This window comes from Bos mutus, chromosome 27 (genome assembly GCF_027580195.1).
Source record: "Bos mutus isolate GX-2022 chromosome 27, NWIPB_WYAK_1.1, whole genome shotgun sequence".
NCBI lineage: Eukaryota > Metazoa > Chordata > Mammalia > Artiodactyla > Bovidae > Bos > Bos mutus.
This window is the reverse complement of record NC_091643.1, coordinates 14180146-14203915: the sequence shown is the minus strand read 5'-3', so window position 1 is coordinate 14203915 and position 23770 is coordinate 14180146. Positions and strand designations below refer to the sequence as shown.

The window sequence follows — 23770 nt, the reverse complement described above, 5'->3', positions numbered from 1 at the left end:
TGCACGCCCCAGCCCTCTCCTCTCCCCTCTGTCCCCCGCAGGAAGTCCCGTTCTCCCGCGTGTGGTGCAGTAACCGGCAGCCCCTGCACTGTGCCTTCTCCCTGGAGCGCTACACGCCCACCACCACCCAGCTGTCCTGCAAAATCTGCATCCGGCAGCTCAAAGGCCATGAACAGATCCTTCAAGTGCAGACGTCAATCCTCGAGGTGAGTCCTTGGTCTCCAGGTCACTTGACCTGTTTCTAAAGCCCATTATATACTTAGTTGTGCTATATGTATAGCATGAAAGAGATTCAAAATGCACTCACTCTTTTAATCCTCATTACTGATAAGGGAAAATCAACTTTTTCACAGGCTGAAGATTTGAACTGGGCCTGGAAACGTAACCCATTAGAGCATAGGCTCTGCGGAGGGGCCTTTGGGGAAGGAACTGGTCCAGGGCTTTTTATACACAAAACCACAACCAATCGAACAGTTCATGGTAGACCTGGAATCAGCTGAGATTCATTATTGAATTGAGACACATACCATAAGAAAACACAAGGTCACCATTGGGCTGCTTTTCTGCCAGTTCTGATGAGTTTCTAGAAGTCAGTTTCCCCATCTGTTATGACATTTTCAAGGCTTTGTTTCCTTACTGTCTTATAATTTTTTGATACCCTCCAGGATCAGGGTTCTACACATCCCCATTTCTATGAAGCCTAGAATTCATCAGTACAATAAGAGACAGGATGGATAATAATCTCACTCTCCAAAGAAAGGGCATAGTGCAAAAAGGGATAAGACCTTGTCCAAGGTCACATGACTACTCAAGGGCAGAGTTAGAATGGGAGTCAGAGGAGAAGTCACTTGGGAACTTGTGTGCTGCCATGGCTTTGATTGGCCCTAAGCCACTGAATGACTCCATGGCTCTGAGCTTCAGCTTATCAAGTAGACTATGGCCTTTCCTCCTGAATGGTTATTTCAGCAGGGGAGAGTAGCTGAGGGGAGGAATCAGGGGAGCTGATGACACCTTATTTAGCAATTTCAAAGTAATCCCTGGCTAGTTCAGAAAAACACACACACTGTTATGTCCATCTTAGAACATGTACATGTGTATATACATATGGGCTTCCCTGGTGGCTGTGTTAAAGAGTCCACCTGCCAATGCACGAGATGCAGGCTTGATCTCTGGGTCAGAAGGATCCCCTGGAGAAAGGAAATGGCAACCCGCTCCAGGATTCTTGCCTGAGAAACCCCATGGACAGAGGAGCCTGGCGGGCTACAGGCCAGGGGATTGCAGAGTCAGACAGGACTTAGTGACTAAACAACAACATATACACATACATACACATACACTTTTGTGTTTGCGTATATAAATAAGACATATTCATTTGTTCACACTTAGCAGAAGGTTTAACATCTTTTGTATCCGTACTATTCAATTTCAGGTTATGATTTTTCTCAAAACATGTAGTCTGCATCACCACTTTCCTCCATTCTCACCGCATTTCATTATTTATGCAAAATGAACATTGCTGATTCCCCCAAATAGTTTCCTCTGAAGTGCGATGGCTTTCCAAAGGAGTGTGCCTCAAAACTGATAGCTGTCTTAACTGACATGTTTCTACCATATTTGCATTCGTTATTGCCAATTAGCATTATGCGCTAAGGTAGTCCTGATGGGGAAGGTAGATGCAGAAACCTCAGGCAAGATACATTTAGAGTCTCTTTTTTGAACAGTCATGGCATTTTTAACACAATACATTTCAAACTAAAATACAAATCGTATGGGAGTTAGTTCTAAAATAAAAGGCAACTCTTAGAATAGCTGCATTTCAGAATGAAGAGTGAAAGGCAGGACATAAAGGTGCCACTGATGAAAATTTCCGTAAATATCTATTAACAGGTCAACAAAAGAATTCCAGGTTTAAAAGGTTTTTTACTTTCTAAGGCATCCAGATTCTGAAAATCAGTTTCAGCTATTACAAGATGTTTGTGTAAAAGGAATGTAATAAGGTTGATACTACATCCTGGTACCTTTGCATCTTGCTTAAATAAACTGTAAAAGTTCATGGAGAGAAAATGAGCTAATAAACTTAATCTTCTTGACTCTCCCATTCTGATGCTTCGCAAAGTTTACAGTCACTTTGGAAAGCCTTAAAGAACATGACATCACCATATTTCTTAATAAAAGGAGGCAAAAGTATAAGAATAATATTTAGATATTCAGTGTTGGACTACAGCTATCTGATTTGTAGGCTGCTGCACTTGAGAAGCTTTATTAACTTGTTTGATCCTATAAGAATCATTTCATTAATAACTTTAAGTGTCCCTGCTGAATTTTGGCCCAGTTCATCCACATGTCTTTCTACCAAACTATTTCTTAGGCAGATCTCACTAACCATCATTTTCAATGTCAGAAGAAAATTAATTTTTAAAAGCCACTGTATTTCAGGTCCTATTTCATATGCTTTCATGTATCATGGTCAGAATTCTGTAGGTTAGTATTACACCATCACAATTTTAAACAATCTCAAGGAAGTCAGCCTTCTTATCCAAGATCATAGAGCGAACCAGATGAGTAGCCACTGAGAAACTTGACTTTAAGATCAAAGTCTGGCTTTCTATTCAGTGCTATATCCGGATCCCAATCAAGGGGGTTTAATTTCCTAGTCCTAACCATGGGCCTTGTCCATAATACAAGCCCCTCTTTAAGGGCTGCTGCAGTAGCAACAAACATCGCAACATCAGCTCTTTTCCCTAAGTCGAAGTAGATGAAAGTTAGAAAATTCTTCCCTCAAGACTGAAGAAGAATGAGATGCACCTGTTTGTTTGTTGGGCTGGAATTAAGTATTCATTCTGCTGATCTTTAGGAACAGAATTGATTCCCTTCATAGAGGTCTGTTTGCAAAAGGATGTCTTGACTGAACGATCACTCAAGGTCCTTCCAACCCTGGGACTGTCTCATTGCTGGGAAAACACATATCTGGTGGTATATCTGGGATTCAAAAACATCTCCTCCCTAAAAAGGACTTGGTTTTTATGGTAGATGGTTCAAAGAAACTGAAGATAAAGTTCTGAGAAAGTTGGGAATACTTGGAGAAAGGCAGGATATTTTTAAGATCAGATCAGATCAGTTGCTCAGTTATGTCCGACTCTTTGCGACCCCATGAATCGCAGCACGCCAGGCCTCCCTGTCCGTCACCAACTCCCGGAGTTCACTCAGACTCACGTCCATCGAGTCAGTGATGCCATCCAGCCATCTCATCCTCTGTCATCCCCTTCTCCTCCAGCCCCCAATCCCCCCCAGCATCAGAGTCTTTTCCAATGAGTCAACTCTTTGCATGAGGTGGCCTAAGTACTGGAGTTTCAGCTTCAGCATCATTCCCTCCAAAGAAATCCCAGGACTGACCTCCTTCAGAATGGACTGGTTGGATCTCCTTGCAGTCTAAGGGACTCTCAAGAGTCTTCTCCAACACCACAGTTCAAAAGCATCAATTCTTCGGTGCTCAGCCTTCTTCACAGTCCAACTCTCACATCCATACATGACCACAGGAAAAACCATAGCCTTGACTAGACGAACCTTTGTTGGCAAAGTAATGTCTCTGCTTTTGAATATGCTCTCTAGGTTGGTCATAACTGTCCTTCCAAGGAGTAAGCGTCTTTTATTTTATTTTATTTTTAAACTTTACAATATTGTATTGGTTTTGCCAAATATCGAAATGAATCCACCACAGGTATACATGTGCTCCCCATCCTGAACCCTCCTCCCTCCTCCCTCCCCATACCATCCCTCTGGGTCGTCCCAGTGCACCAGCCCCAAGCATCCAGTATCCTACATCGAACCTGGACTGGCGACTCATTTCATACATGATAGTATACATGTTTCAATGCCATTCTCCCAAATCTTCCCACCCTCTCCCTCTCCCACAGAGTCCATAAGACTGTTCTATACATCAGTGTCTTTTTTGCTGTCTCATATACAGGGTTATTGTTACCATCTTTCTAAATTCCATATATATGTGTTAGTATACTGTATTGGTGTTTTTCTTTCTGGCTTACTTCATTCTGTATAATAGGCTCCAGTTTCATCCATCTCATTAGAACTGATTCAAATGTATTTTTAATGGCTGAGTAATACTCCATTGTGTATATGTACCACAGCTTTCTTATCCATTCATCTGCTGATGGACATCTAGGTTGCTTCCATGTCCTGGCTATTATAAACAGTGCTGCGATGAACATTGGGGTACACGTGTCTCTTTCCCTTCTGGTTTCCTCAGTGTGTATGCCCAGCAGTGGGATTGCTGGGTCATAAGGCAGTTCTATTTCCAGTTTTTTGAGGAATCACCACACTGTTCTCCATAGTGTGGCTGTACTAGTTTGCATTCCCACCAACAGTGTAAGAGGGTTCCCTTTTCTTCACATCCTCTCCAGCATTTATTGCTTGTAGACTTTTGGATCGCAGCCATTCTGACTGGTGTGAAATGGTACCTCACAGTGGTTTTGATTTGCATTTCTCTGATAATGAGTGATGTTGAGCATCTTTTCATGTGTTTGTTAGCCATCTGTATGTCTTCTTTGGAGAAATGTCTATTTAGTTCTTTGGCCCATTTTTTGATTGGGTCATTTATTTTTCTGGAGTTGAGGTGCAGGAGTTGCTTGTATATTTTTGCGATTAGTTGTTTGTCAGTTGCTTCATTTGCTATTATTTTCTCCCATTCTGAAGGCTGCCTTTTCACCTTGCTAATAGTTTCCTTTGATGTGCAGAAGCTTTTAAGGTTAATTAGGTCCCATTTGTTTATTTTTGCTTTTATTTCCAATATTCTGGGAGGTGGGTCATAGAGGATCCTGCTGTGATATATGTCAGAGAGTGTTTTGCCTATGTTCTCCTCTAGGCGTTTTATAGTTTCTGGTCTTACGTTGAGATCTTTAATCCATTTTGAGTTTATTTTTGTGTATGGTGTTAGAAAGTGGTCTAGTTTCATTCTTTTACAAGTGGTTGACCAGTTTTCCCAGCACCACTATGGAAAAACAAAAACCTTGAATAGCCAAAGCGATCTTGAGAAAGAAGAATGGAACTGGAGGAATCAACCTACCTGACTTCAGGCTCTACTACAAAGCCACAGTCATCAAGACAGTATGGTACTGGCACAAAGACAGAAATATAGGTCAATGAAACAAAATAGAAAGCCCAGAGATAAACCCACGCACATAAGGAGGCAAGAATATACAATGGAGTAAGCGTCTTTTAATTTCATGGCTGCAGCCACCATCTGTAGTGATTTTGGAGCCCAGAAAAATAAAGTCTGACATTGTTTCCACTGTTTCCCCATGAGTCAACAATAATAGATAAATTGTTAAAATGCATCATATTTCATGGTCACTACACTAATGCACAAAGATTCTGTGTTAGGTGGCTTCAATAAGTTAGTAATAGGCCTTCATTGATTAATAATAATAGAACTAAAACTTTGAAGCTTCCAACAGATGTCTTTGAAATATGTACTTAAATATCCATCCCCCCCAAAAAAATTCTCACATATCTAGGCTCAGAGCTCCTCCTTCCTACCCTAATTTACAATAGAACCATGAGAGATAAAAGATACATGTGTGTGTGTGTGTGTGTGTGTATGTATATATAAACATTGATTTTAAATTAATTAATGCAGTGAGCATCTTCATTTGAAGGTATTTGGTTCTTTCTGCTCAGCCCCACATCCATCATGTCCCTTCATGCCTCTTATCTAAATGGCTTTCCAAACATAATCATTCATATCACTCAAATTTTAAAAGTATTTCAGTGATTAAGGTAATATATCTTTTCTGTTCTTCAGAGTGGCCATTATTATTCAGTCTTTAGAAGCAGGTTGGTTCTCCTTAAATTAACCCAACTAAATTACCTAATGATGATCACTAATTGATACCCTACAAAGCAACAGTATTGCCAATCTTAAAACTGGTGTGTGTTGTGTGTGTTTAGTCACTCAGTCGTTTCTGACTCTTTGCCACCCCATGGACTGTAGCCCACCAGGCTCCTCTGTCCATGAGGATTCTCCAGGCAAGAACACTGGAGTGGGTTGCCATGCCCTCCTCCAGGGGATCTTCCTGACCCAGGGATCGAACCCAGGTTTCCCACATTGCGGGTGGATTCTTTACCATCTGAGCCACCAGGGAAGCCCCGTGGACTGAAGCGAAATAATTTTGCTAATATTGAACAGAAGGGAAGAATCCCCAAGTCATTTATTTCCTCATTCCTTATTAATGTAACAATATTAAAGAATCTATCTTTTGGTAGAAACAACTTAAAATGGGAATCTTGCATGTTAAAATTTTCCCTTCAAGCAATGCTCTTATCTTTCTCGCAAAAGTGGTGGGGGATGATTTGTCTGTTACAAAGTCGACAGAATATTTGGAATTCCTCCCTGATTTACAGCTCCTGCATTAACCAGGTAGCAGCAGCTTATCTCTTGTGTGCAGAGCATGAAAATCTACTGTTCCTCTGCATATTTAATTTAAACCATCAGAAGATGCAGCCACTGGATTCTTCTTAGTTGGCCCACATGTCTTTTAGAATGCATCATAAATGTTATGTAAAGTGTCATCCTTACAATTGGGAAATATTTACATTTCGAAACTTTGAAGGACATGGGGGCCCATTTATTAAAGTGTACTAAGCAGGAAAAAAAATACTTATTTTTAGAAGTCTCATGTAATATTTTATTCACCCTCAAATCATACCACTCTGTCCATTTTTTTTCTGAAGACTTTATGTATTGAGGTGGTCTTTCTTCTGCCAGCAGGAAAGACAGAGCTTAGTTGAGTTGGTCCAATCAAAGATGCCATGAGAGCATCTGTCTCTTGTCATTTTTTGGCGTGGATAACCCGTTCCATTGGCAAGCCACCTTTTCACATGTTATCACTCTTTAGTGCCATTTTTACAGTAACAACTACCATATTATCTCATATAGAATTCCTTTTATTCTCCCTCTGGTTTTTACTATTCATTTTAAGGACATTTTCCTGCCTTAAGTCAGGAAATATTTTAAAAAACTATTCCCACTTGATTTGCATTATTAAAAGCTAAAAGAAATTTTACATACTATGATAAAAAATGATATATCTTACAACCTATTTTATGCAGTAAGAAGTCTGAGGTAGTTTATTTTATAAACATCATATATATTGGAAAGGAACTGGCTACTCTGCCAGAAATAAGCACTTATCCAGTCAATTTCTGTTCATTCAACAGCTACCCATCCTTCAAGATCAACTCAAATGCCTCCTCCATGAAGCCCTCTTACTCTTTTTTTTTTAATCTTTATTTTTTAAGTCCTTTTTTTTTTTTTAACTTAAACATCCTATTTTATATTGGAGTATAGCCAATTAACAATGTTGTGATAATTTCAGGTGAACAGCAAAGTGTCTCAGCCATACACAGCCATGTATCCATTCTCCCCCAAACTCCCCTCCCATCCAGGCTGCCACATCACATTGAGCAGAGTTCCCTGTGCTATACAGTAGATCCTTGTTGGTTATCCATTTTAAATACAGCAGTGTGTACATGTCCATCCCAAACTCCCTAACTATCTCTTCCCCCTATTCTTCCCCCTGCTGCTGCTGTTAAGTCGCTTCAGTTGTGTCTGACTCTGTGCAACCTAATAGACGGCAGCCCACCAGGCTCCCCAGTCCCTGGGATTCTCCAGGCAAGAACACTGGAGTGGGTTGCCATTTCCTTCTCCAATGCATGAAACTGAAAAGTGAAAGTGAAGTCACTCAGTCGTGTCTGACTCTTAGCAACCCCATGGACTGCAGCCTACCAGGCTCCTCTGTCCATGGGATTTTCCAGGCAAGAGTACTGGAGTGGGTCGCCATTGCCTTCTCTGATTCTTCCCCCTAGCTACCATAAATTCGTTCTCTGAGTCTCTTTTCTGTTCTGTAAATAAGTTCCTGAAGTCCTACTTTTAATTCGTGAAGTATAATGCTAATATCACTCAGCATTTTTCCGAACCACTCTGCCCTGTGGGTTCTTGTTAGCTGTTTTGATGCAGGGTGGTGTAGTGAAGTAAGTCCTGGTAAAGGTGTTAGGGTATCAGAATTCTAGTTTCAGCTCTGGTAACATCTATCTGGGTGACTTCTACCAAAGTTTATAACCTCTGTGGAGTCTATTTTAAAAATGCCAGAAGACTGATTAGGAAATTGAGCCTGAGGGAAGTCCTGTAGCACCCAAGGTCACTGAGCTAGAAAATGGAAACTTGTACTCCAAAGCAAGACCTTTTTGACTCTGAAAACCACACTTTTTCTGTTTATGCTAACTCAAAAACTAGAAGAATTTGGATGAGCATTGTTCTATAATGCTCCAGGGATTAAAACTAAAACCAGTAAGTAGAATTTGTTGAATCTGGTAACATGTATTTTTAATTTCCAAGAACAAGATATAGTATGTTGCATTTCTCAGATGTATTTGACCATGGGACTGCTCTTTCTCAGAATATCTTCTGAGATGCCCTGTGGGAATGCTGGGTTAAGGCACTGGATTCCAAAACATAGACCCCCAAAGGTCACTGTCCTAAATGGTTACAGAAAAAACAAAAGATATATATATATATGTCACTCTTTAAAAAGACCTTTGCATGAACAAGTTTCCTCAGTTAACAGATTTTTGAAGATATAAAACTCACCAAGTCTGAAGTCATATAGCTGTGTGAGCCTGGACACTAGCAGAGAAGTGCTACTGTGGCCGTGGTGTCCACAGTAGGAAGGTGTGTAAGGGTCAGAAAAAGCAGCAGGGGAAGGTCACAGGGCAGTTCAGGAAGGGCATGAAAGGTCAGCACAAGTTGACAAGTTCCTAATGCAAAGGAGAGTTTCTTGGGGTTTAAACAGTGCTAACTAGTCCCTTTACCCAACCTCAGATTTGTGTTTTAATTTCCCTTTGTATTAGTTTTCTTCTGTTGCATAACAAATTACCACACATTTATCAGAAAAAAACAACACCCATTTATTGCCCAACATTTTTTGTAAGGCAGAAGTCTAGACGTGGCCTAACTGGTTTCTCTGATCAGGATCTCACAAGGCTGAGGTCAAGGTGGTGGTGGGAGCATATTCTCATCTAGAACTCAGAGGGTTTTTTCTAAGTTTATTAGGGTTGTTGACAAATTCAGTCCTTTGGGCTATAGGACTGAAGTCCCCCTTTTCTTGCTGGCTGCTAGACAGGGTTCACTCACAGCTCCTAGGGAACACTCTTAGGTCCTAGCCACATATCCCCAGGCCCAGCTCCCAACCATAGGCAGTTCACAGCATGGCTGTTTGCTTTCTTCCAAGCCACCAGGAGAGATACTTGCAGATAAGAGCTGTATCTTTTCTCTCTTAAGGGCTACTTGATTAGGTCAGGTCCACTCAGCAAAATCTCTTAGTCAATTCATAATCAACTGATTAGGGACATTAGTCATATCTGAAGAATTCCTGTTGCCTTGTAATCCATCATAATCATGGGAGTGATTCAAAATACTCTTCAGGCCTTAAAATTCTGTAGTCCATATAGAACTTTCAGCAACCGTTCCAACGCAATGGATAGATGTGTAATTTCACACTGGATATGATGAACTAACTGCCATGATGCACTGAAATAACCAATCCTCACTGGACAGCTCTAAGTCAGAAGAGTGGGCATTCCAGCAAGCCGGGAGCTCTCCAGCCTGGACCACTCCACGAGCTAATGCACATCTCATCACTGACTCATGGCTGCCTCCTATTTTACCAAAGCAATTTCATTCTGAAACAAGACCAAAATATTTACTATAGAATCACATGTTAGGATTGGGAGAAACACAAACTTGAAAATGATCAACATACAATCAGTTCCCCTTTGTAGCTTTCCTGACATGTGGCTTCCCAGCCAACTCCTTTGATCAGCCCACCCTCTGATCAGTTCTGACTCTCAGAAGGTCTGCTTACAATGAACTGAAATCTGTCACTGGGTACCTTCTTCCAACTGATTCTAGATTTTTTTTTTTTACATTGAGAATATTTTTAAAAATCTAATTCTGCTCTCAGCTGAGACCTCCTTGGATATAGGAAGCTGAAGGTTGTGACTCCCCTGAGTGGAAGAGGCTGCTGTAAATCTCCAGTCTACGATTTATTAAGCTACTAGAGACGTTATTTACTATGTTAGGAGAGAGAGAGCTTGTCCATGTATTTTATAGACTCCATCACAATGAGCAAGCATTTTTTGCATGTGTGTTAATACAACTTTTCTCAAAAAAAGAGTGTTGATCAGTAATGCTGCTACTTAGCTCTGATCGTTTTCTTTGTTTTGTTTATAGAGTGAAAGAGAGACCATCACTTTCTTTGCACAAGAGGATAGCACTTTTCCTGCACAGACTGGCCCCAAAGCCTTCAAAATCCCCTACTCCATCAGACAGCGGATTTGTGCTACGTTTGACACCCCCAATGCCAAAGGCAAGGACTGGCAGATGTTAGCACAGAAAAACAGCATCAACAGGTAACTGGGGGCAACTGCTGAAAGAGGATTTTACTAAATGAACTTGAAAAATAGAATGGGTTGGGTCTATCCACGTAGTTTCCAGGCCCTGATATCTGTATGGATTCCTCTGGCCATATTTCATGTGATGTCTGGCCAAGGTAGTGGGAGAAGAGCAAAAATATGATGAGTGTGTGTGATCCTTCCCGCCACCACACTGCACCTTTGGGGATGTCATGAGAAAGTCCTGCTTTGGTCCTGATCCCAACTACAAGTTTGCTAACTGGGCCGCCATAATGGGGGTTTAGACTGTGTCATCTTGGTACTGGTGAGGGATCTCAGAGTCTTGAAAAGAAACCGAGAAGCAAGTTTCTCACACCTCTCCCTGCTAGGGTAACCTTAAGCATTATTTAATCCCTAATAAGAATATGCTCAGGCTTCACTGGAGGCTCACTGGTAAAGAATCTGCCTGCCAATGCAGGAGACCTGAGTTCAATCCCTGGGGTCAGGAAGATCCCCTGGAGAAGGAAATAGCAATCCACTCCAGTATTCTTGTCTGGGAAATCCCATGGACAGAGGAGCCTAGCAGGCTGCGTCCATGGGTTGCAAGAGAGTCAGGCATGACTTAGCAACTAAGCAATAACAAAGGATATGCTCAGCCTGAAGAACTGGGTGCCTGAATATAAAAAAGGAAGTTTGAGATGATACTTCCCAGGTCTGAAGGCAGAGGGTTTTAAAATAAGCAAAAGATTACGTAGGCCCCACCTGTGAGTCTGCTGCTTAAACCAGCCATTATTCGTTACTGTGCTAATGTTGTGCTTGAGTTGAAAGTAGACTAGAGAGATTCATTAATGGACTGTCTTACTTTGAGGAGAAAAAGCAGCGGTGAGTCTATTAGAGCAACTCTGATGAGGAGGCAGCTTTGGGCTCAGCGTGAGGAATGGTAGGGAAAAGGCATGGACGAATTGCATATCCTGTCGCCTTAGCCACGTCGCACGCCCTGGAATGAAAAGAGAACAAGTTTTTTCAGCGCCATTTGCTTTCTCTTCCCTTTGTGTCCCTCCCCCACTCCACTTTGGAGACAAAGCCTTGTTTTTCTTACTGTTTGGCTTACTCTGTCATTTCCATTTTTTGTTCTTTGTTTTTACAGACATCTTACCTCCCTCTCTCTTCTCTGAAAGGCAGGTAGATGTCTGCCAAGAAAGGATAGAGGGCCATTCCCTGTTTCAAAGGGATCCAGAATCCAAGAATGAAGGGGCCAACTAGAGAGCAGTCAGAGAGGAAAATCAAGAGAAAACAGAACTGACAGAGACAGGCCCGAAAAGAACACATTCTTGAAAAGGCAGATATTGAAAATGAGAGAATACAAAAATGTATGCATGTGCAGGAGAAAAAAAAATTAGGTTGAATTTTTCCCAGCAACTTTGATAAAGGATGAGATGTGTCATGAACACCATGACTATGACAGTTTCACTTTCTGATCAACGCGGAGACAAGAATGAAAAACTTACCCAGAGAATAGAACGTGGTCTAAAAAAAAAAAATGAACTTTGGGCAGGGACTCAAAAGCTCTGTACAGCAGTCCTGGTTCTACAGCTAATATGTCTGCCCCCCACACATCACTGACCACCCCTATAATACTTTCTCTACAGATGCAATTCATAGAATTCAAACTACATTAACTCTCTAATCCATTCTGGCAGTAAGAGTTTATGATTTTTAATTTACCATTTACAAGAAAATAATTGCCACAAAATATCTACATGCCCATGGATGCTGTCATTAATTTGCTAAATGAGCATGTGCATGTCCCTGCCTTGTTCATTTTTTTCTCCACTTAAGAGTAAACACATGAGAACTACAAGGACTGCCTCCAAAGTCATCAATTTCAGACCTTGTACAGCAGCGAAAATGCATCTCAAACTGGGAGACTAACGTGGACATCCTTTTGTGCCTGGGCTATAATGAGCAGTAACAGCTACACAGGGGCATGCTGTCCCCTCCAATGTCAGGGTCAAAACACAAGAACAGTTGATGTGCCTGTTTGTTTTTGTTTGCTTCTGTCTCTCCTTGAAAACCCTTTCTCTAGGAAAGCCTAAATGTCCTTAACATCCAAAATTCAAACAACCTACTCTGGAAAGTTTCTAACAGAGTTTCAAGAAAATCTCCATTTTCAGTCAGTTTTAGTAAGTGTTAGTCACTCAGTCATGTCCAACTCTTTGCAACCCCACAGACCATATAACACACCAGGCTCCTGTCTCAATGGAATTCTCTAGGCAGGAATACTGAAGTGGGTTGCCATTTCCTTCTCCAGGGGATCTTCCCTACCCAGGGATCAAAATCAGGTCTCCTGTATTGCGGGTGGATTCTTTACCTGAGCCTCCAGGGAAGTCTGAATATATATATATGTAAGTGTGTGTGTGTGTATATCTATTTATCTATATATGTGTGTGTGTGTGTATGTATATATGTGTATGTGTGTATTTATACACACATATATGCACACATGTATATACGCATGTATACACACACAAACACACATATATATCTTCTCCAACATGGGAAGTAACGTGACAGAGGTGAAGGATATTTTCAGGTGTCATTGGTTAAAACTTCTTGTTGCATAATCTGAAATCACTGATCTCACTGTCTTCAGTTCAGTTCAGTTCAGTCACTAAGTCGTGTCTGACTCTTTGCGACCCCATGAATCGCAGCACGCCAGGCTTCCCTGTCCATCACCAACTCCCGGAGTTCACCCAGACTCATGTCCATCGAGTCAGTGATGCCATCCAGCCATCTCATCCTCTGTCGTCCCCTTCTCCTCTTGCCCCCAATCCCTCCCAGCATCAGAGTCTTTTCCAATGAGTCAACTCTTCGCATGAGGTGGCCAAAGTACTGGAGTTTCAGCTTCAGCTCATTCTCTCCAAAGAAATCCCAGGGCTGATCTCCCTCAGAATGGACTGGTTGGATCTCCTTGCAGTCCAAGGGACTCTCAAGAGTCTTCTCCAACACCACAGTTCAAAAGCATCAATTCTTCGGCGCTCAGCCTTATTCACAGTCCAACTCTCACATCCATACATGACCACAGGAAAAACCATAGCCTTGACTAGACAGACCTTTGTTGGCAAAGTAATGTCTCTGCTTTTGAATATGCTATCTAGGTTGGTCATAACCTTCCTTCCAAGGAGTAAGCGTCTTTTAATTTCATGGCTGCAGTCACCATCTGCAGTGATTTTGGGACCCCAAAAAATAAACTCTGACACTGTTTCCCCATCTATTTCCCATGAAGTGATGGGACCAGATGCCATGATCTTCGTTTTCTGAATGTTGAGCTTTAAGCCAACTTTTTCACTCTCCACTTTCACTTTCATCAAGAGGCTTTTTAGTTCCTCTTCACTTTCTGCCATAAGGGTGGTGTCATCTGCATATCTGAGGTTATTGAGATTTCTCCCGGCAATCTTGATTCCAGCTTGTGTTTCTTCCAGTCCAGCGTTTCTCATGATGTACTCTGCATATAAGTTAAATAAGCAGGGTGATAATATACAACCTTGACGTACTCCTTTTCCTATTTGGAACCAGTCTGTTGTTCCATGTCCAGTTCTAACTGTTGCTTCCTGACCTACACTCTCTTAGGGTTACAAATAATAGAGTCCTTATTACATTACATAATCATCAGTTGCTAGTGTGATCATTAATGTGTGTTAAAACACAGAAATCTGACATTGTCAACAGGCCAATATCATTGGGTAAGAAAGCTGTTCTGTAGCTTGAGATTTCATCAACCCTGGTGTCACGAAAGGTCATCACAGAGTCACTCTTCGATTAGGGAATTCACCTACCTCTGCCTTGTGACAGCATCTTTACCTGACTCTCCCCTTCCTTTCAATTTCCAAAAGTGAAAAGCTAGTACAGGAACAGCCCTCAAACCGTAAAGGAAACATTTCAAACGGAGTGGAGAGAAACAGTGGCTGTTATCATGTTGCCAGTGAAAACATTCTCCTCTTTTTGGTAAATGCAAATGTCACTGATGATAATTTGCCTTTTTGTCAAACAAGTGTCTACTTAGATCTGAATAGGAAAGAAGATACATGAACTAGTAAGTTAAAGGCTTAGACTGTGAAACATGTTGGGGGGTTGGGGCGTGCTGTAAGACAGCAACACAGGTGGCCTTGCAACTTGCCTGGCATATGGATCACGATAAATAAGCCACACAGCCCAGCAAAGAATGTCATAGTTAACAGCTGCAATTACAGATTCTGTGAGCAAACTATTACTCAGAGTCCATACTTATTGCATTTTCAGAGCTGAGATTGCACTTTTATTCTACAAATCCAGCTGCAAGAATTCTTCACTTAAATGCTCTTGGCCACAGCTGATTGGTAGGTGGGTGGGACTAATAAAGAATTGATCACATAGGAGTAGAGGGGAGGGACCTTTGCTGAGAACTAAACTAAGTAATATCAGAAACTGCTTCAGCTAGAAGGACTCACCCGCATTTAAATTTCCATAGCATTTTGTATTTTTATGATACTTTTTAAAATTACAGTTAGATATACCTAGATAGTACTATCTACTTCTGGGAAAATCAAGAAATTTGCCCTGAATGAATGACACGAACTTTTTCTTTGGATAGTATGCTGTGCTGTGCTTAGTCGTTTAGTCATGTCCGATTCTTTGCAACCCCATGGACTGTAACCCACCAGGCTCCTCTGTCCGTGAGAATTTTCCAGGCAAGAACACTGGAGTGGGTTGCCATGCCTTTCTCCAGGGGATTTTCCCAACCCAGGGATTGAACCAGGGTCTCCTGCGTTGCAGGCAGGTTCTTTACCAGCTGAGCTACCAGGGAAACCTTAGGATAGTATACTTGACCGTAAAATCTTGCCTAATAGAATTGATATGAATAAGCATCAAAGGATTTTGAAAGTTGGTCTCAAAAGAGAATTTGGCTATTTTTATGGAAGATTCCTGTCTTTCCCCTCAGTACCTGAAATTCTACTATTAGGTCATTCTTCTTTAAGACTTCATGATGATCATATTCCAGAAATCCTTGTGAAAACACAGCAGCTTGACCAAGTTGCTATGGGAACAGATGCTGGATAAAGTGCGTGAGATACAAAAGGGTGAGGAGAAGGGAAGTGGCCAGAATGGAAGAAAGGATTCCAAGATGAAATGGAGTAGATAAATTACTTTATTAATACTTTCTCATAATAGTATCCTTCTTTGAAGTACTGCTGGAGAAACGTATTGCTCATCGGTCAGCTGTGTGTTCAATTGTACTTTGGATGTTAATGTTTTTAGATGATGGTGTAGAAACCGCAAGCAAATGACATTTCTCAAGCCTCGTGGCTGATCAGAAGTGCTATGATAACTTGTTTTTCCACAAGATCTTTTAACAGGACCTCTAATGAGAAGCAGAATCTTCTCACGTTGAGGTCACATCCTTCTATTCCCTCTGCCCACCCTGTTAATTGGATGCACAGGAGCAATGAAATGGCCAGAGGGCAGTCGGGAAGGACAGAGGAATATCACAAGACAGCTTATTAATCTATCTCTGAATAACTTGAGAATTCACTAAAAGTGGAACAGGCCCAGTGCCAGCTTTCTTTGGGGTTAGTAAAGGAAGGAGGAGGAGAAAAGAAAAAGTGATTACAAAATATATACAGAATGCCTGCTTCACAGCAGACTACCAAGTATGGTCACTCAAGGACCCGTGAGACTTTATTTTCACTCTTGTGTTGGGGGATTTGCTAGGATTCCGCCAAATGGAACTGTCTGGGTTTTGCAGGCTAGCGGTTAGAAAACACGTCCTTAACCCTTAAATGATCAAGACAGTGCGAGGCTGCCATTTCAAAAAAAAAAAGCAATCCTCATAACTCTAAGGAGAATTAATACATGGGGAGATAGCATTCATGACACAGGTCCTCGGAGGCAAAATATGATAAACCTCAAATCACATTTTCTGGTTCTGGCCCAATAGACTTTTGCCGAGTCTGACTTTGAAGAGCCTTCAGTGCGAAGCCAGAGAGACCCAACACAGCCAAGTGGTGGGTGTTCAGGCTTCGTTCCAGTTAAGGCAATGATTCATGAAACTCCCTACTAATAGGAATCTGAAAACAGCCTGGGGCCAGTTTAGCCATGAACAAACCATACATACCGTTTGTAGAAAGAAAGAAAGTGAAGTTGCTCAGTCGTGTCCGACTCTTTGGGACCCCATGGACTGTAGCCTGTCAGGCTCCTCGGTCCATGGGATTTTCCAGGCAAGAGCGCTGGAGTGGATTCCCATTTCCTTCTCCAGGGGATCTTCCCGACCCAGGAATCGAACCCCGGTCTCCCGCAATGCAGGCAGACGCTTTAGCGTCTGAGCCACTAGGGAAGCCCATACAGTTTGTAAGCGGCAGGTTTTTCTGCTAAAGGCAATATGCAAGAGAAGCTGTTTCTGCCCCTCCCAGAGAACCAACAGAGAAGGCAATGGCACCCACTCCAGATTTTTCAGCGTGGAAAATCCCATGGACGGAGGAGCCTGATAGGCTGCAGTCCATGGGGTCGCTAAGAGTCGGACGCGACTGAGTGGCTTTCACTTTTCACTTTCATTCATTGGAGAAGGAAATGGCAACCCACTCCAGTGTTCTTGCCTGGAGGATCCCAGGGACGGGGGAGCCTGGTGGGCTGCCTTCTATGGGGTCGCACAGAGTCGGACACGACTGAAGCGATTTAGCAGCAGCAGCAGAGAACCAAAGTTGTGCTCCCACTCTAAGCTGCAGGAGTGGTGACAGGGGCATTGTATTCCTTTCATGCAAGGCGTGAGTTTGCACTGGTCTTTGAAGGACTAAGTTTCCCTTCTTTCTTTAGTCGCTAAGTCATGTCTGACTCTCTTGTAACCCCAGGGACTATGGCCCACCAGACTCGCCTGTTCATGGGACCTTCCAGGCAATAATACTGGAGTGGTTTCCCATTCCCTTCTCCAGTGGATCTTCCCGACCCAGGGATTGAACCCACGTCTCCTGCATTGGCAGGTGGGTTCTGTACCACTGAGCCACCAGGGAAACCCTTCCCTTAAGTTAATGTAATTTTCAAAAAAGATGGACATGCCCAAGCCCCTTTATAGTGGAAATAAATCTCTTTGTGGGTTCATCTCAAGCAGTAGTACAAATGCTGACAAAGTCAGAATCCCTGGATTTGACTGTCTTCATAATTGGAGAAAATGAAATTATGGGGAGGATTTTCCTAATTCATTAAAGAATCCTTTAATAAAGTACGTAACTATTTCTTTTCAGTATGTGTGAAGATTTAAACACATTGAGTATTTTTCAAACGGAAAAGTATCAATATTTCTCCCTTTCCCCCTTCAGGATTAGTACCGTGGTCTTTTATCTTGGAACAAATAGTGGTCTTTCTCCTCTACCCTCAGGATTCTTGAAAATATCTCAATGTTATGGAAGAGAAACTTTAAATGAGACATATTTTTCCACGCTATATCCCCATCCAAAGAAATTTGAGATTTGCTTTTGCAGTTTTCACTGCCATTCATTGCCAAATATGAGAAATTGTCAGAGGCTTATAATGAATGAAACTGGAGAGCTGAAAACAGAGTCTACAACTGGCTTTATTCCTTTTGGCAGCTCACTGGGGGTCCTGAAGGCTCCAAGGCTTAAATCCATTTTCTAAAGAAGGAAGAATCCTTGCTAGTCCCTTTCAGGAGCCAGATAATGGAATAAGCAAAAGGAAGAACTATTAATATTAATGTTATTGCCAAATTAATTGGCCCAAAATAATTAATGCACCACCCTTAGGGCACAACAGAGTGGAACTCAGCATGTTTTCAGTTGCCTTTATGTTTTCCTCTTGGGTTCCCCATACCAGCTTCCTTTCATGTGAAAGCACAGGGTGGAGGGGGACAGTGGGAAGCAGGGAGAGGCAGAGGTGACATAATGATGAGCATCTTTTGCTTATTCTTTAGGAAGTGAATCAGACTTGATTTTATCCTAAAAGCAGCTCTGCTGTTTGAGTGGCCAGTGAGGATGAAGTTTGGGGATGAAAGCTTGATGAACTGACCAAATGCTTATGCTGTGTCCAATTACTGTTATTCAGTATAAATGGTTTTTCTCTTCTATTTGCATTTAAAGAACCATATGGAGGGCTGGTTTTGGTCACATAAGAGGTTTTCATTAAATGAGACAATTAGGATGATAGCAGGGATATTAATATTTTTTTTCATTATGACTATGTTTCAATTCCCTGTTTGGTACTATACCGTAGGATTATGCACCATTCTTGTAATGATGTCTCCCAATTTATTATAGGCAGCTTAACTTAGTTTTCACTTTGTATGTTGCCAAACTGCTCAGATGATATTTTTTAGAAAACGTTGACAAAGGTATAAATGGCAATGGTTTATAGAATATAAACAAATTTGTTGCCTCAGTGTTACAGGTGCAAGTGGTTCCCTGCTACTTGGAAGTGTTGAATGACACCCTAAATTCTGCATCAAAGTATTACATGTGCCTGCGATGAGGCATCTTCTGTGCGAAAAGATGTGAAGCTGCAGCTCACATGTGGTCCCCTGCTAGATTCATTCATTCTCACAATTAGTTACAAAGAAGAGCTTACAGCTTTCAAATAGGCATATCAGCCCCCTGGTAGCAAGGCTCTGAGTCGCTAAAATAGAGACTTTGTTATCTGAAATTCAGAATGAAAGGCAGTCCCTTATAGGTCACACATAGTCAGATAGAACTAAGATGCTAAGACAGGCGGACTCCAGCTTTAAGCACACGTGCCCTGGGTAGCTCTTTCTGCCTGTATGTCCCCAGGGCTCACACACAGCCTCAGACCTGCGCCTCCTCCATTACTGTTATCTGATCTTTCTGCTAACTGAGGATTTAGATGTTCCTATTCCCTAAGATGTTTGTATTTGAATACTTCTTTCAAGTACTAAAGAAAGGGTGGTATCTTTCGATTCACACCAGACACCTAGACACTTTTCCTTTTCATAAAATGAGCGCTGGGTTGCAACAGTAAATGGCAGAATTTTATCATTAAGTCCTCAATTCTCTCCTCCTCTCTGTACCCAAAAATGGGAAGAGAAGGCACAGTAACTATTTCCAAAAATTCTCAAATCTAACCTAATTTCCAACTAATATGGTCATTAGTTTGAGGCTGTATTTTGAAAACTGAGATTGTATATTAAAATTTGGTGGTTGACCCATATACACCATTATAAGTTGGCCTGTGTCTAAGTGGTGAAATTGCTAAAGATTTATGTTCTCAATTCTGCTCTGGCTTCCACATAAAGAATGGAATTTTAATTGGGGATGAGGGACAACAGGGTAAGGAAGACTCAGGAAGATGAAATTAATCATAGTAATAAAACATCTCCTCAGGAGCTCAGGCGAATAGAAAGCTTGTAGGGGCAACAAATGGCACCCACTCCAGTACTTTTACCTGGAAAATCCCATGGATGGAGGAGCCTGGGGGGCTGCAGTCCATGGGGTCGCTAAGAGTCGGACACGACTCAGCGACTTCACTTTCACTTTTCACTTTCATGCATTGGAGAAGGAAATGGCAGCCCACTCCAGCATTCTTGCCTGGAGAATCCCAGGGACGGGGGAGCCTGGTGGGCTGCGGTCTATGGGGTCGCATAGGGTCGGACACGACTGAAGCGACTTAGCAGCAGGGGCAACAAAACAAAATTAAATAAACTATTACTGTTTAATGAATGTACATGGATAAATCTATCTAGGTGTCTTAGCATGTACTTTTTACAGTTTATCTGGCTTCTTTCAGTGAGAGTTCCAAAGGAAAAGATGAGGCCATTGAGTCTACAGGATTTAGGACAAATTAATTGAAGACACAGGGTAATTCTAAAGTAAATTCCTAAGATTTAGAGTAGATAATCTTATCTATACAGTATGCAGGGCTTTCCTGATAGCTCACTTGGTAAAGAATCCCCTTGCAATGCAGGAGACCCTGGATTCCTGGATCAGGAAGATCCACTCAGAAGGGATAGGCTACCCAATCTAGTTGGAGAAGGCAATGGCACCCCACTCCAGTATTCTTGCCTAGAAAATCCCATGGATGGAGGAGCCTGGTAGGCTGCAGTCCATGGGGTCACTAAGAGTCAGACACGACTGAGCGACTTCACTTTCACTTTTCACTTTCATGCACTGGAGAAGGAAATGACAACCCAATCCAGTATTCTTGGGCTTCCCTTGTGGCTCAGCTGGTAAAGAATCTGCCTGCAATGCAGGGGACCTGGGTTCGATCCCTGGGTTGGAAAGATCCCCAGGAGAAGGGAAAGGCTGCCCACTCCAGTATTGTGGTCTGGAGAATTCCATGGACTATATAAGTCCATGGGGTCGCAAAGAGTCAGACACGACTGAACGACTTTCACTTTCACACAATATGCAGCATCTTTATGACACCACAAAAAAATAAATATTATTTTTCAGAATTACCTTAGTCAATCAGAATTTGAAAAGCCTATGACAAGAGGTTCAGTGCATAAAAAAGTAACAATTTGAAGCACCTAAGACCAGCATAATAAACATTGACTTCTTTAAACATTTTTCAAAGAGAAAGGAAAAAATTGTTTTGTTTGGAGTCATCCACCTGAATTTCAAGATGTCTGTTTTTTCCAAATGTTCCGTTTTCATTTCCAAAAAAAGGAAAACAAAGACACTCAGGAAATCAACTATTGCCATGAATTCTATTTTCTAGTATTAGCAGCATTTCCTGAATCGTGTGTGCATTTATCTGCTGGTGTTCAAATGTACCAGCATTATTATGAAGAGAAATGGGTCACACAGATTGGAATCAAAATAATTTCAAAAGGGAAGTAGGAAGATAACCAAATGGATATATGGTATACCCATTTTCAAAAAAAAAAATCGTAATACATTTATACACATGTAAGTGGTAAAATGGGGTTTCCCTAGTGGCTCAGATGGTAAAGAATTTGCCTGCAATGCAGGAGAACTGAGTTCCATCCCTGGGTCGGGAGTATCCCCTGGAGAAGGAAATGGCAACCCACTCCAGTATTCTTGCCTGGGAAATCCCATGGACAGAGGAGCCTGGTGGACTATGGTCCATGGGGTCACGAAGAGTTGGACACAACTGAGCAACAAACACTTAAGCAGTGAAATAATCCAGCTATCTTTGAGAAATAGTCTGTATGTCCCCAGAGACCAGTTTCATGGAAGACCATTTTTCCGCGGATTGGGGACAGGGGGCAGGGGATGGTTTCAGGGAGATTCAAGGGCATTACATTTATTGTGCACTTTATTTCTATTATTGCATCAGTTCCATCTCAGATCATTGGGCAGCAAATCTCAGAGGTTAGGGCCTCCTGGCCTATAGCAGTAGCACTCTAGGGTCTTTTGTCTATTAATTATCCTGAGGTAGACAGGTAAGTAGAGTTTAATAGGATGTCTGTTTATCCCAAAGCTGACTGAATCATTTTTAATAAGGCTGATATGCTGCTACATGTATCTACTAAAATTAAGTGGAATTTGAGATTTGTGTGTATTGCCGAGTGTACTTGTATAAATTGAGAGCGTCAATCTGAAACATGCTTTGGGGAGCACATTTTACTTGCTACAATATGCTCAGAGATCCGTGCCAAGGGAGAGTTCTATTTCTGCCTCTTTGATCATTTAGCTTCCTGTAGCCCTGGGTGCCTAGTCTGCACATCGGGGCATGTGCAGGACTTCTGAGAACCCAGTGCCTGACAAGACTCATCCTACAGCTTTGCTGCTCTTCCTCCAGGCAGGTGTGCTTATAACACCTTCGCACCGCAGCAGCATCTAGGAATATTCTGAACGTTTTTTGGGGACAAGGATTAATCCCAACCTCCAAAACATATTTTTTATGTCTCTCCTAAAGTTTTGTTTTTACATTTCATGCCCAGATCATCTTCTCATGTCAAACGTCAAAGCTTCCCCAGCAGTTACCAAGGATAAAGATCTCAGAGTGGTTGGAACAGGACATGTAGCTCGGGGACCCCAGCAACTTCAACCCTCTAGGGCTTATTTTCAGCACCAGATGAATATTCAGTTTCATCTTCTCTCAAATGGCTGCTATATCTGCAAGTCTAGTTTGGGTTAAAAGACAACATGGGACGTGATCGGCACCATGACCTGCAGGCCAAACCTGGCCCAACACCTGCTTTTCTAGCCCCAGAGCTAGAATGGTTTCAGGAGAATATGCAAGTGATACGGTGTGACATGTGAAAACTATGACATTCAAATTTCAGTGTCTCTATAAGTAAAGTTTTAATTGGAACACAGTCACGCCCTTCACTTACACTTACACATTGTCAATAGCTACTTTCCCACTGCCATGGCAAAGTTGAGTAGCTGTTGTAGAGACCAGATGTGGTCCCTACAGTTAAAAATGTTTCCTCTCTGGGCCTTTAAAGAAATAGTTTGTCTAGAATAACTGGTATAGAATATACCGGTAGCTGTGGGGTTAATAGGATCACGAGGATTCCAGTGACTCCCCCAGACCTGAGTCCATTATTCATCAGTAGCAAATACAAACTATAAACCCTCAATAATATGAGAAATGTGTACTTCTTTTTGTGGTGCTTGCCAGCATTTGTTTTCCTTTGAAATGACATTGGAGAGCATACAGAATTATTTCCCCCATGTCAAAATGTGTGTCGATGGTCATTCTCATAAATTACATAAATAAAAATTATTACACAGCCCACCTAGAATCCAGTCACACCTAGTCTCTCCGTTTTTGCCTCTTTTTCAGCTATTTCTCCAGATTGTATTCTGCTTGAACACTGGGTGGGATGTGCCCATTTATGTATAGACCTGGAGATATAGCACCTTTCCCCACAAACAGCTCCCTCCAGGTAGGAGGAAGTGGCAGAATTCAAAGCAACATTTTGAGTAAAAGGAACCAGGATCACTTCAACTACAGAAACAATATTTGCTTTGCTATTTCTATTAGTGTAGAAATAACTATACTGGATTCCAGGGCCAACTATGGGGGGGTGGCAGTGGTAGGAAGGAAGGAAGGAAAGAAAAGATAAAAGGAAAAGAAAGTAGAATTATTTTTTAATCTGGGCTTCTCCCTCTCTCAAACTAAGATTAAGATGTACTGGAAAATATCTGTTATACCCTGATATTTGTGCTATTTGGCCATCAACTAGCTTTAAGTAGTCTCTTAAGACTTTTGCACAAAATAGAACTTTATTCACTCAGAATTACTGTGCATGCATTGCTTATAAATGATAATGTGCCCTTAAAAACTTGTCTTCTCTTCCAACTGCTCTAGGCTATAGGAGTCTACTTTGTGATTACAC

The 23770-nt window shown here is 41.7% G+C and overlaps 1 protein-coding gene across 1 annotated transcript in view; it reads left to right on the top strand.

Moving 5' to 3' along the window:
- The window catches only part of UNC5D (unc-5 netrin receptor D), a 132217-nt gene that overhangs the window by 100482 nt on the left and 7965 nt on the right, over positions 1-23770 (top strand). The window contains exons 12-13 of the mRNA XM_070364110.1: positions 42-206; positions 10304-10482. Of these exons, the coding sequence (XP_070220211.1) occupies positions 42-206; positions 10304-10482 (344 nt within the window). The remainder of the gene's footprint in view (positions 1-41; positions 207-10303; positions 10483-23770) is intronic.